The 13,112-nt window shown below is 40.3% G+C and overlaps 2 protein-coding genes across 2 annotated transcripts; both read right to left on the reverse strand.

The window, feature by feature from the left end:
- Positions 1 to 2,748: 2,748 nt before the first annotated feature.
- LOC130076262 (protein-glutamine gamma-glutamyltransferase K-like) lies at positions 2,749 to 7,300 on the reverse strand. Its single transcript, XM_056241285.1, has 5 exons — positions 7,160 to 7,300; positions 6,790 to 7,077; positions 4,720 to 4,881; positions 4,435 to 4,571; positions 2,749 to 2,859 (listed from the first exon to the last, which is right to left on the reverse strand). The coding sequence occupies exons 1-4, from the start codon at positions 7,269 to 7,271 to the stop codon at positions 4,561 to 4,563; spliced, it is 573 nt and encodes a 190-aa protein (XP_056097260.1). The 5' UTR covers positions 7,272 to 7,300; the 3' UTR covers positions 2,749 to 2,859; positions 4,435 to 4,560.
- A 103-nt stretch (positions 7,301 to 7,403) lies between these two features.
- Positions 7,404 to 11,077, reverse strand: LOC130076255 (protein-glutamine gamma-glutamyltransferase K-like). Its single transcript, XM_056241278.1, has 8 exons — positions 11,071 to 11,077; positions 10,661 to 10,852; positions 10,318 to 10,569; positions 9,804 to 9,922; positions 9,542 to 9,649; positions 7,926 to 8,103; positions 7,695 to 7,833; positions 7,404 to 7,607 (listed from the first exon to the last, which is right to left on the reverse strand). Exons 1-8 carry the CDS (start codon positions 11,075 to 11,077, stop codon positions 7,406 to 7,408), a joined length of 1,197 nt encoding a protein of 398 aa, XP_056097253.1. The 3' UTR covers positions 7,404 to 7,405.
- Positions 11,078 to 13,112: the final 2,035 nt, after the last annotated feature.

A 13,112-nucleotide genomic window follows, 5' to 3' on the forward strand; every position in this document is an offset into this window, starting at 1 on the left:
ATTTAAATTTTTTTTTTTTTACACAGAATATCTAGTATTTTGATTATCTCTCTTTATATACATATTATATGCATACAATGCATTATTGTAATCACACTTATTATGCTTATTATGCACACTTATAATGACGGTGTGATTATAACGTTCAGTGAGTCACTGATAATTCAAACGTGCTGTTGCTAAACCAGAGACGGACATGCTCTGTGCTTTATGTATCACAAACTATTCCGTGTTTTTAACCACATAATGTTTAAATTAGGTTTCAGACATTTAAATAGACATTTATAGTTTGTTACAAATTCCATAAACTGATAGAAGCTGCGATAATAATCCTTTCAATTATAATTTGACGAAGTGTTTTATTCATATCAGATATGCATTATAGGAAACTAAAAAGTTTACTCTATTTTTCATCCATTTCACCGACCACTAATGTATTTCGGGAGAAATGGATGAATTTAAATCCGACAAATGCAGTTCTCTGAATTGTAGAGCAAAATAACATGGCGGTCCAATATAATGTTCTAAAACTAAAACTAAAAGCTCACACTGGGGGCTCAGCTAGAATATAGAGCCCCTAGAATATATAATATATCATTACATATCTGAAACACTTGGATACATATACAGGTCCTTCTAAAAAAATTAGCATATTGTGATAAAGTTCATTATTTTCCATAATGTAATGATAAAAATTAAACTTTCATATATTTTAGATTCATTGCACACCAACTGAAATATTTCAGGTCTTTTATTGTTTTAATACTGATGATTTTGGCATACAGCTCATGAAAACACAAAATTCCTGTCTCAAAAAATTAGAATATCATGAAAAGGGTCTCTAAACAAGCTATTAACCTAATCATCTGAATCAACTAATTAACTCTAAACACCTGCAAAAGATTCCTGAGGCTTTTAAAAACTCCCAGCCTGTTTCATTACTCAAAACCGCAATCATGGGTAAGACCTCCGACCTGACTGCTGTCCAGAAGGTCATCATTGACACCCTCAAGCAAGAGGGTAAGACAGAAAGAAATTTCTGAACAAATAGGCTGTTCCCAGAGTGCTGTATCAAGGCACCTCGGTGGGAAGTCTGTGGGAAGGAAAAAGTGTGGCAAAAAACGCTGCACAACGAGAAGAGGTGACCGGACCCTGAGGAAGATTGTGGAGAAGGACCGATTCCAGACCTTGGGGGACCTGCGGAAGCAGTGGACTGAGTCTGGAGTAGAAACATCCAGAGCCACCGTGCACAGGCGTGTGCAGGAAATGGGCTACAGGTGCCGCATTCCCCAGGTCAAGCCACTTTTGAACCAGAAACAGCGGCAGAAGCGCCTGACATGGGCTACAGAGAAGCAGCACTGGACTGTTGCTCAGTTTTGCATGTCATTCGGAAATCAAGGTGCCAGAGTCTGGAGGAAGACTGGGGAGAAGGAAATGCCAAAATGCCTCAAGTCCAGTGTCAAGTACCCACAGTCAGTGATGGTCTGGGGTGCCATGTCAGCTGCTGGTGTTGGTGCACTGTGTTTTATCAAGGGCAGGGTCAATGCAGCTAGCTATCAGGAGATTTTGGAGCACTTCATGCTTCCATCTGCTGAAAAGCTTTATGGAGATGAAGATTTCATTTTTCAGCACGACCTGGCACCTGCTCACAGTGCCAAAACCACTGGTAAATGGTTTACTGACCATGGTATTACTGTGCTCAATTGGCCTGCCAGCTCTCCTGACCTGAACCCCATAGAGAATCTGTGGGATATTGTGAAGAGAAAGTTGAGAGACGCAAGACCCAACACTCTGGATGAGCTTAAGGCCGCTATCGAAGCATCCTGGGCCTCCATAACACCTCAGCAGTGCCACAGGCTGATTGCCTCCATGCCACGCCGCATTGAAGCAGTCATTTCTGCAAAAGGATTCCCGACCAAGTATTGACTATTGAGTGCATAACTGAACCTAATTATTTGAAGGTTGACTTTTTTTTTTGTATTAAAAACATTTATTTTATTGGTCGGATGAAATATGCTAATTTTTTGAGACAGGAATTTTGGGTTTTCATGAGCTGTATGCCAAAATCATCAGTATTAAAACAATAAAAGACCTGAAATATTTCAGTTGGTGTGCAATGAATCTAAAATATATGAAAGTTTAATTTGTATCATTACATTATGGAAAATAATGAACTTTATCACAATATGCTAATTTTTTGAGAAGGACCTGTATGTGAAGGAATCAAATTTGGATGCCTACACTCGTAAACTTGCACACACCTATAGTCCAACCCACACGGCTGCTGTAAATGACACATAGAGATGGGTGTGTTTATACATATACATTTATTATAATTTGAATGTTATTGCAACATACAGTAGGCATAGCTTTCATAATGGGATGTTTGACAATTCAACAATTCCATTTTGAATGTTGGTCCAGATTATTATTATTACCCAGAAGTACTACAGACTTATCACACATAAAAGTAAATAAATTATAGACATTGTTCTTGATGCTGAGGCAGCACATAATTAACAAAATGGCTAAATGATAGAAATATTCACCATAACAACAACCAAAAATATACAAGTTCTCAAATGTTTTTATTCAGAATTATTTTTTTATTTTTTTATGACAAGATGAAAAAATGTCAGGCATAAAACACCCTGAGGGCAATCTCCTCTGAGATCATGATGAACAAGTTTACAGTTCAAAGAAACTTTTTCACTGTTTAACAGTAATGTTGGCAACATGTTGACACCATGCACTTGATTGAGTTGAGGACAGTCGAGGGACGCCAGTAGTTTCTGTGCACCATGTCGCACTGGAATAAATGTCTCTGTCAGATTCACTGTGCCCAGGCTTGCGATATCACTGAGAAAAAGAGAATTATTACATACTAAAACCATATAGCAACACATATTACATATCCTAATATTGTATCATAACAATAAAAAAATAAAAATAAATATATATATATATACACTCACCGGCCACTTTATTAGGTACACCTGTCCAACTGCTCGTTAACACTTAATTTTAAGCAGCCAATCACATGGCGGCAACTCAGTGCATTTAGGCATGTAGACATGGTCAAGACAATCTCCTGCAGTTCAAACCAAGCATCAGTATGGGGAAGAAAGTTGATTTGAGTGACTTTGAACGTGGCATGATTGTTGGTGCCAGAAGGGCTGGTCTGAGTATTTCAGAAACTGCTAATCTACTGGGATTTTCACGCACAACCATCTCTAGGGTTTACAGAGAATGGTCCGAAAAAGAAAAAACATCCAGTGAGCGGCAGTTCTGTGGGCGGAAATGCCTTGTTGATGCCAGAGGTCAGAGGAGAATGGCCAGACTGGTTCGAGCTGATAGAAGGGCAACAGTGACTGAAATAACCACTCGTTACAACCGAGGTATGCAGCAAAGCATTTGTGAAGCCACAACACGCACAACCTTGAGGCGGATGGGCTACAACAGCAGAAGACTCCACCGGGTACCACTCATCTCCACTACAAATAGGAAAAAGAGGCTACAATTTGCAAGAGCTCACCAAAATTGAACAGTTGAAGACTGGAAAAATGTTGCCTGGTCTGATGAGTCTCGATTTCTGTTGAGACATTCAGATGTTAGAGTCAGAATTTGGCGTAAACAGAATGAGAACATGGAACCATCATGCCTTGTTACCACTGTGCAGGCTGGTGGTGGTGGTGTAATGGTGTGGGGGATGTTTTCCTGGCACACTTTAGGCCCCTTAGTGCCAATTGGGCATCGTTTAAATGCCACGGCCTACCTGAGCATTGTTTCTGACCATGTCCATCCCTTTATGGCCACCATGTACCCATCCTCTGATGGCTACTTCCACCATGTCACAAAGCTCTAATCATTTCAAATTGGTTTCTTGAACATGACAATGAGTTCACTGTACTAAAATGGCCTCCACAGTCACCAGATCTCAACCCAATAGAGCATCTTTGGGATGTGGTGGAACGGGAGATTCGCATCATGGATGTGCAGCCGACAAATCTGCGGCAACTGTGTGATGCCATCATGTCAATATGGACCAAACTCCCTGAGGAATGCTTCCAGCACCTTGTTGAATCTATGCCACGAAGAATTGAGGCAGTTCTGAAGGCAAAAGGGGGTCCAACCCGTTACTAGCATGGGGTACCTAATAAAGTGGCCGGTGAGTGTATATATATAATTAATTCAACACAAGCTCCTGGCATTCCACAACTATTTGATGTTTTGGCAAATTGATGACTAATTCGTTCTGTCTTGTATCTCAAATCTCATTCGTTCAGTCTTGTACGATCTGCTTGCGCACCAGTGATGGTTATGTTTAAGACTTTTTTTAATGTGTACTTTTTTCTAACACCGCACAAATTCATATTAAATCATCACCTTGTAAAGTAGTTGTTTTCTTGCGAGATTGTGTTAAATTTATCTTACCCATAGCTAACAATTCTGGAATGCTTCAGTCCCAGACCCTCAATACGAAATATCACATTCTTTAGGACACAAGGCAGTGGATTTTGGAATGTGATTTTGACTGGCACTTCTTGACCCAGGACTGCATCACATACAGGCTGAAAGGTAAACAATTTATTTAAATGTATTTCAAGTTTATGAACCGTAAAATCCATGGCCAGTTCCCACCAATAATCATGTAACCCTTGTATTCTAGGCCATCACCAACCCATAAAGAGTTTAAAAGAGAGAACCTGCTAGACTCACAGATATAACTAGATCTGGAGTGCGCAGTTCTGAAGTGGAACTGAGTGGCCAGAATCTGTTTGGTCTGAGCGACCTGTCCAAAGAGATGGAGCATCAAGGCCGCCTGATCCACTAGGTGGTTCTTATACTCGTCATATCGCAGGGTCCACGGTAGAGTCTGGACTATTGAATGAAAAGAGATAAACAAGTCTCCTTTTAAAACAGTTGCATGCTACATAGATCTAGATGCATTTGAAAATGGCGTTTTCGTTTCAAGACACCACACTAAACGTTTCCACCCACACTAGCGTTTTAAGTGCTCCAAATGTTTCTTGTCTTCACTGAAATTTTAGAAAATTAAAGGAATAGTTCACTTCAAAATGAAAATTCTGTCATAATTTACTCACCCTCAAGTTTCTTTCTTCTGCTGAACACAAAAGAAGTGTTTTGAAGAATGTTGGTTACCAGACAGTTGATGTACCCCATTGTATATATAGGCCCCTTCTGTCTCGAAAGACAATGGCTGCGCCTTCTTTATCTTTTTCAGTCAATTTTGTTGTGGCTCAGTAGTCCTATCCTTGCATGGCAGTCTCTGCCGCAATTTAGGCAGACAAAGCTGGATGGCGGGTTGGAGTCATGGCTTGGTTTCCCCTCCTTCCTGTGACTTCTTTTGTCCTTTAACTGCTGGAGTCTCTTCGCTTCTCCCCTTTGGATTCCATCACTTACTGTAGTTCTCCATGCTCTGCGATTTTCTGCAAGAGGCTCCCAGGTATCCGGGGATATGCCAGTGGTTTTCAAATCACGCTTGAGAACATCCTTGTAACGCAGTGCTGGTCGGCCTACAGGACGGTGCCCTGTAGCTAGTTCACCATACAGTATATCCTTGGGAATACGGCCGTCCTTCATACGGCGCACATGACCTATCCAGCACAGCCTACGTTGAGTTAGCAACAGGTGCATGCTGTGGGAATTTGTCTGTTCCAGGACAGATGTGTTGGTGATCTTGTCTTCCCAGTTTATACCAAGGATTCGACGCAGGCAGCGGAGATGGAAACTGTTCAAGCGGTTTTCCTGTCTGGCAAATGTCGTCCAGGTTTCGCTGCTATACACCAAGGTGTTGAGAACGCATGCTTGGTATACTCTGAGTTTGGTATTCAATGAGATGTTATTGTTATCCCACACTTTCTTGCTCAGTTTGGACAATATTGCAGCAGCTCTTGCAATACGTGTGTCTATTTCTTTATCAAGCAACAAGTGACTGGTGATGGTGGAGCCCAGATACTTAAAGTGGTCAGTGTACCCATCCAAAAAATACTATGGAAGTCAATGGGGTACATCAGCAGTTGGGTCACCAACATTCTTCAAAATATCTAATTTTGTGTTCAGCAGAAGAAAGAAATTCAAACAGCTTTGGAACAACTTGAGGGTGAGTAAATGACAGAATTTTCATTTTGAAGTGAACTATTGGAACTACTTTTAAATCATCTTACTGTGTATGCGTAAAATGTAATAACTCACTGAGATGATACCGAGAGACCAGACTTAATTAAGTTCTCACACTATTCTTCTGGCATCATCATTTTAGTTCTATCCCAACACTAAGAGGTGCATCCAGGTCACACTCAATCGCCATTCAATGTGTGGTTTATAGCAATTGTGAGTAAATCTGTCATCTTTGCAGAAATGTAATATAAAAAACATGTATCTTTAGTAACACTGTGCATGTTGCCATCCCCTTATCTATTTTGGAGAGCGTCTTCATGAAGCTCGTCTCAGTGTGGACGGAAAATTAATCTGTATTAGTGTTGTCAAAAGTACCGACTTCGGTACCTATTCGGTACTGAAATTTAAAAAATGTGACGCTTTGAGCGCTGTTGATTAGCCAATCACAAACATACCCAATGAGCATGTGAGTACAATGGCCAATCAGAGGTGTTTACGATACCATTCAACAGCGCTCAAACGGTCACATTTTTCAAATTTCACTTACTGAAAATTACTTTTGACAACACTAATCTGTATTAATGTAGACGTATCTGCAATCTCTCTCATAAAACACAGGGTTGATTCCAAGCTTTTATCATCACTCACCCTCACTGGCCTTCAGCTCAATGTTCACTTGGCTCCTCTTCCTCACTAAAGCATTATGGACTCCGGTGTAGTATGTGGCTGCCTCTTGACTGTAGAGGGTGATGGTACGAGGCGAGTTGCATTTATTCTGCAAAATGATGGAAAGCACAGCATCCTTCCCTACACATGGTCCTTCCCCATGCATGCTGACTTTGACGGTCACATCTTCCGCGCAGGGCAATGGGTATGTGCATCGCTTGGAGCCGTGACGAATGGCTGTTTCTATAGCAGTATGCTCTTCCTCCGTACCTGATAAATGTTAATAAAGTCGACATTTAAATTCAAGACATTTCCCAAGTGTGACTGTTACCATACTGAGATGTGTTTTCACCTCGTGGATGTTTGTAGAGGTGAGTGATATCGTTTGTCTGAGCCGACGGCCTTGGTGCTGATGCAGTGACCTGCAGCACTTTTCTCAACGTGAACAACACTAAAGGTCCCATCACATCTCCGCTGCCAGTAGACTCTATCATTGTTCACCTAGAACATGAGAAACATTACTAATCTAGCATATATTGCATTTATCAGATACATGAGAGAGAACCATTTAAACCATTCATGATAGAATATAAAGGAATTAACGCACTTCTGCGAAAAGGAAGGGCACGTCGTGCTTCAGGAAGGTCTGTCCACTGCGGATCGCAGCAACAGATGTTGGGCCGCAGCGGAAGAAGCCCTGGCTGGTCAGTTGAGGAGTGGAGTCAACCACCTGCCAACCTCCAAAACCAGATGGCAGGTCGGGACGAGCCATCCAGGCCTCATTCCACACGTGATAGTTCCTACACGAAGAGAAGAAGAAAGACATTCACTTCATGCATATTCAGAGGAACTTTTGAGGTAACATCACAAATGTTCACGATACTTACCAGATTGAATCACGGTTCATGTAATCAATCAGCTGAAATTTCTCATCAAAATAGACGTCCCTTGTCAAACAAACGTCAGTGTCATGAGCAGAACAGAAGTTTGTGACCGGACGAACAGGAATGCCCAAACATCTCAACACTACGAGAAAGAGAAGAAGACTGTGTGCATTACATCTACAATCCCTTTCTCAACCCTTATTTTCTCCTTGTCCATTCTGCCTGAACTCTTACGTGTGTTGGTGACTCCAGCGAAGGCCAAGCTCTGTCCATATTTGACAGGTATTCCTCCACATTTGTGGAACTGTTTCTGGATGGCGCTGCTGCTGCACCAGGAAGTAGGAGCAGTTCCGTCTCCATAGCAGTTTGACCAGTTACCCACCAACACACCACAGTCTTTGTTGGCAATAACCTGTTAAAGGGGGGGTGAAACACTCAGTTTCACTCAATCTCATGTTAATCTTGAGTACCTATAAAGTAGTATTGCATCCTTCATATCTCCAAAAAGTCTTTAGTTTTATTATATTTATAAAAGAAAGATAGGCTGTACCGAGTCTTTCCGGAAAAACCCGAGCGGGTGGAGGCTTGCCGTGTGGGCGGAGCTAAATAATCACGACACGAGCGCGCGAAGCTTTTGCGTTGAGAGCGTCTGGAAGCTGTGAGTGACATCCGAAAATAAACCATGGCTAACAATCAGATAGTAATCCCATGCAGAACAAGGATCTAAACAATACTAAGGGCTCGTTCATACAGAACGCGTTTTTGCTCACAAAAACGTGAGATGGGCAGTGAAATGGGTGAAAACCATAAGGTCTCGAGCGTTTTTTTTTTTTAAATATAAATGATTTGAACTTGAGCGCAGTGTTTTTAGAACACCATGTCATGCACAAGTTTTATAACATTTGTGTGTTGTAAACAGACAGACTCGTGGTTTATGAGGACATGATTTATTTTTACAATAAACAAACTGACACCTACAGTGGCCAGCTAAACAAATGTATTTAAACACACACACACACACACACACACCATACATCGCATGCTCCATAGATACATTAACTGTATGTGATCATGTTGTTTACTTGCTGTGCTTACACGCCGATAGTTAACAACTCACAGACATTTGAAGCAGTTTTACTCACCGCCTGCGGTTCCAACGCACGACCGTGAACCTTTATCGTTGGGACTGCTCCATCTTTAAGTATTAGGCGATCTGCAAATCCGGCGTTGAACTGGGTCTTGTTTATAAAACTATTACCGTCGAAATAAAGGGAACAAACAAAAACACTTGCACAACTCCGTTGCTGCTCTGGAAAAACAAAATCCATCCACAGGTCCCTTAACGCTGGGTTCTTTGGAAATTTGTGCAGTGTTGTCTTGCCCTGGCAACCAAAAACACACTTTTTTGGTGCCATTTTTTAATTGCAGCGCAGCCGAGCCCAGCGCTCTGATGGGCATAGGCGTACTCTCGCACGCACTAGGCTACAGATGCGCGCGCGCCCTTCCGGGAGAAGTGCCCTTAAGACCCGTATAAGGAAATTCCGGCCACTCTGACATCACACACGCCCGTATTCGAAAAAAACTTTCCGAAACTTGTGACAACCCGGAAGGAGTATTTTTGGAACAGAATTACTCCATCAAACTTACAACTTCATTTTTGAAACTTTGTCCATGTTTAGCATGGGAATCCAACTCTTTAACAGTGTAAAAAACTCACTATGCATGAAACAGCATTTCACCCCCCCTTTAAAGAGAGATGGTTGAAAACGTTGTGTTTTTTGCAAAACAGAGCAAATCAGACAGTTTGTTAGGCTTTCCAAATTCAAATGGGAAAGAAAATGAATACTCACCATGTCCGACACCACTCTGGAGATGTTGATGGGGCTTCTCCATCCTGAGCAAGGGGTACAACTCTTCTCCAACACATACATACATGCAGCCAAGACTCCCTCCTCAAACTACCTATCACAGATCAGAGTGAAAAAATTTAGATAGAAACATTTCAGCCAGTTAACCAGTTTTTCTAGTAATAGTTTACAAAATCTCAGGCTTTCTACGCAAATCTCAGGCTTGAGTTTTGTAATACTGTATGAATGAAAGTTTAACACTTACTTGACCAAAGTTCCATGTCCTGCAGCCAATCTGCTGTTTAGTTCCATAGTAGATTCTGCCCATGTCGTTCAGCACATACTCAACTCTCTCCGAGTCGTTATCCAAGTACACATAGTCATCTGATAAAGTGAGAAGAGAAAGTTTAATTTTAACTGAAGAGTTACACCATGTCTACATGGAAACGAGCGGTGTGATGCGACGCAACAAAATACAATATAACCCATTTTAATCAGTGGTGTTGTCTACACTGGATGTGACGCAACAAATCCCGACAGCAAACTGATGCTTTGTTCTATATTTGACATACTCCAAGCACTCACGATACTTCTCATAGAAGGGACAAATTTGCTATAGTCTCTTTGTCACGTCCAGTGTTAGACCGTTTCTAGCTGTTGCGACGCGATGCAACACGGTGTTGCAGTAAATGTAAAAGTGCTTTCTATTTTTACTTCTCTGCTTAAAAGCTTGTCAGCATATGTGTGTTTGAGTTTCAGATGTGTAATGAAACACGTACCTTTACACCAGGGGTTGAACAGCATGTAAACGTCATTTTCAGGAACACATGGTGAAGTGAATCTTCCTCCTGTACAGTGAGTCACGACACTGAGTTGGTATCGTCCAACGCAAGCAGTCGGAACAGATTGCACACACAGTTTGATTCGGTTTTGGCCCTTTTCAACAATCTTTGCCCCCCAGCAGTCTTTCTTGAATTCTTCCACTATTGGAACGACCACATGAGTGCCGTCTCGGATGGATGGGATATCACCTGTAAAGCACACAGAAGAACAAGTGATTCCAGTGAGCGTAGAAATAATAAACTTTTTGTCATGTGGTTGGTAAAGAAGGTTATAACTGACCAAGTATCAGCTCCAGATGAAGTTTGTCTCTATTCGGAATAAAAGCTCGTGTCAGCTCAACCCATATCTGGAAACACTGTCCTCTACGGATGATGAGGTGATCGCTCTCATAATAATGTGTGTGATGCTCCAGTCGATTTTGTCCTTTTCTGCCTTTAAGGAGGTCAATAGAGCACACCTGCAGCACTGCATCTGAGAACAAGCAAGAGCAAAAAACAATCAGACCTTAAAATTTGAAATTTCATTCCCACTATGCAGCGCAGTCAGAAGAGTTTGAAGCGCTTACCATGCCTTCCACATGCTTGTATGCCTTTGGAATCACTGCACTGGCTGATATTGCAAACTGACTGGCTGCGTTCCCCTTCCCGCTTTTCCAATTCCAGTTTGGTTCCTAGTGCAAATATTCTCACAAGACATACTTTAAGCTTCAAAGGTGAGAGAGCGAATGGACAAATTATAAAACAAAGCTGTCATCTTAGATGGTTAATCATTCGAAATAAATGGCTTCTACAATTGCTTTATTTTTTAGAAGATGGCAGTCTAATTCTATGAGAATTTAGAATAAAAATCTGAAAAATAAAGTTAAACTTTTGACTGGTACTTTACTTCTTACCTAATCTTATATAAAATGCTAGTTTTCTAAATCCAATGATTATATACTAAATAAAACCAGGTCACAATCTTAAAATAATGAATGTGTTGATACTTACAAGTTAGAAGTCCTTGTCCATGAATGTGACTTGTATCTCTTTATTTACAGAGAGCTCAGTATGTGAAAGTAAGTCTTTCTGGGATGAACTACTGTTGCTTCAAATGTTTTATACACATCGGTATATAATGACCTCCGCTCCACCCGAACTGCAAATAGTGTGTGAAAAAAAATTATTTTCATGGTGAGTCACACTTTTTTTTTTCTTTAAATCTATCTTTTACAAAAATTACTGAGTCAAATGTACATTGTACTATACATGAACACTGTAGTATAATTGCTCTGGTTCTGAGCTGTCATTTACAAATTACAAAATGTCAGACTAAGCAGATAATTACGCAATTTTCACATACAAAGTGAATACAGGTAATGTGGGACACTATTTTTTCAGTGGCATTGTTTTGAAAAATATGGTCCAAATGGCTACATTAAATGTCATGTCATACTAGTTTAGGATAAACTTAAAGCTGTGCAGTGACCTACTTGTATTCGCCCTACTGTACCAGGTGGCACCTACTTACCTACTCCCCAAACCCCCCATTTATATTGGTCAGATGAAAAGCCTTAAGATTAAAACTTGGTGACTGATACTGCATTTAAATCACGTGCAAATATTCGATTCAGAGATTGCAGTCTGGTTCATTCTGTTACACAGTAAAACCACAAACTGCAATGATGCTACTAAATGCTGCTTCTCAAACTACCACTAAAATACAAAATTACTTAACGAAAATTAAAAAAAAATTAAACTATTTTGATGCCAATTACGCAAGATTATCAATATGGACACCAAACGAGTTGCCTGCTTCACAAGTTGCAAAAGACTTAACATTTGTGTCTATCTCTGAGGTGTGTTTTTAAATTTTTAATTGATGTGAATTATGTAAACCATGTCAATTAAAAAAATAAAAAATAATAATAATTATTGACCATTTGTTGACCAAGTCCTGCCCACTTGAGGGCTCAGCCAATCATCATATAGAGAAGGGCTACCAGGCGGGTTTTAAATGCAGATTAGAATATATTATGTTACAACACTGTTTTGTGTTGTGCTATTTCCTACCAAATACATCAACTTTGATGGACAAAACAGGCGAAAATGAGGGTGTGAGGGATAGACTTACAGTCTTTACAATGGGACACACTGTATAGAGATCCTAGATCACATAATTTTCACAACTTTTAAAACTAGAGTTTTATGTATTTTTTTGTCTACTGAAAGTTTTTTGGGTTTATTTTTTCGTAAAAGACATTTCGTCAGCTGAACAATTGGATTGGCAACATTACAATCCATTGAACACACTACATTTTATCCCTCCCAGGCTTGTTTTAATTCCTGTCAAAAATTAAATATGGCGCTATACTGACTAAGGTCTATTGAACAGGAAAGTTTTTGTGTGATGTCAAAGCAGACCCGGTGATAATATCAAAGTTGATGCACATACTAAAGCTATAAATGAATAGCCCTGAGATAAACATCCTTTTAAAAAAAAATCCCAACACTGTGCGCATCTAAACTTTAAGGCATGATGTAGTATGAAAACAAGTGCAAATATTAAATGGATAAATGAACAAGCATAATATAGATCTGAAATGAGTTCATTATGCTTTCAAAACAAAGGCTGCACAAAATAATGAACTTCATGCATGCACACAGCTCGTATATATGTACATGCATGCAGCGATCTAAAGGGAAAGCTCACTAAGAGATAGTGTTCTTGAAGGGTTAACATTTTTCCGTAA

Source organism: Rhinichthys klamathensis, unplaced genomic scaffold, assembly GCF_029890125.1.
Source record: "Rhinichthys klamathensis goyatoka isolate OS25496 unplaced genomic scaffold, OSU_Roscu_1.1 h1tg000635l_1, whole genome shotgun sequence".
NCBI lineage: Eukaryota > Metazoa > Chordata > Actinopteri > Cypriniformes > Leuciscidae > Rhinichthys > Rhinichthys klamathensis.

Bases quoted from the DNA above. Each gene is read 5' to 3' on its own strand.
- LOC130076262 (XM_056241285.1), bottom strand. From the start codon at position 7,271: ATGGGACCTTTAGTGTTGTTCACGTTGAGAAAAGTGCTGCAGGTCACT. The intron at 7,078-7,159 runs GTGAAAACACAT...AACATTTATCAG, and splicing joins CCTCTACAAACATCCACGAG to GTACGGAGGAAGAGCATACT. The intron at 4,882-6,789 runs GTGAGTGATGAT...TTCATTCAATAG, and splicing joins TGAGCTGAAGGCCAGTGAGG to TCCAGACTCTACCGTGGACC.
- LOC130076255 (XM_056241278.1), bottom strand. The intron at 8,104-9,541 runs GTGAGTATTCAT...CCCCTTTAACAG, and splicing joins CCAGAGTGGTGTCGGACATG to GTTATTGCCAACAAAGACTG. The intron at 7,834-7,925 runs GTAAGAGTTCAG...TCTTTCTCGTAG, and splicing joins CGCTGGAGTCACCAACACAC to TGTTGAGATGTTTGGGCATT.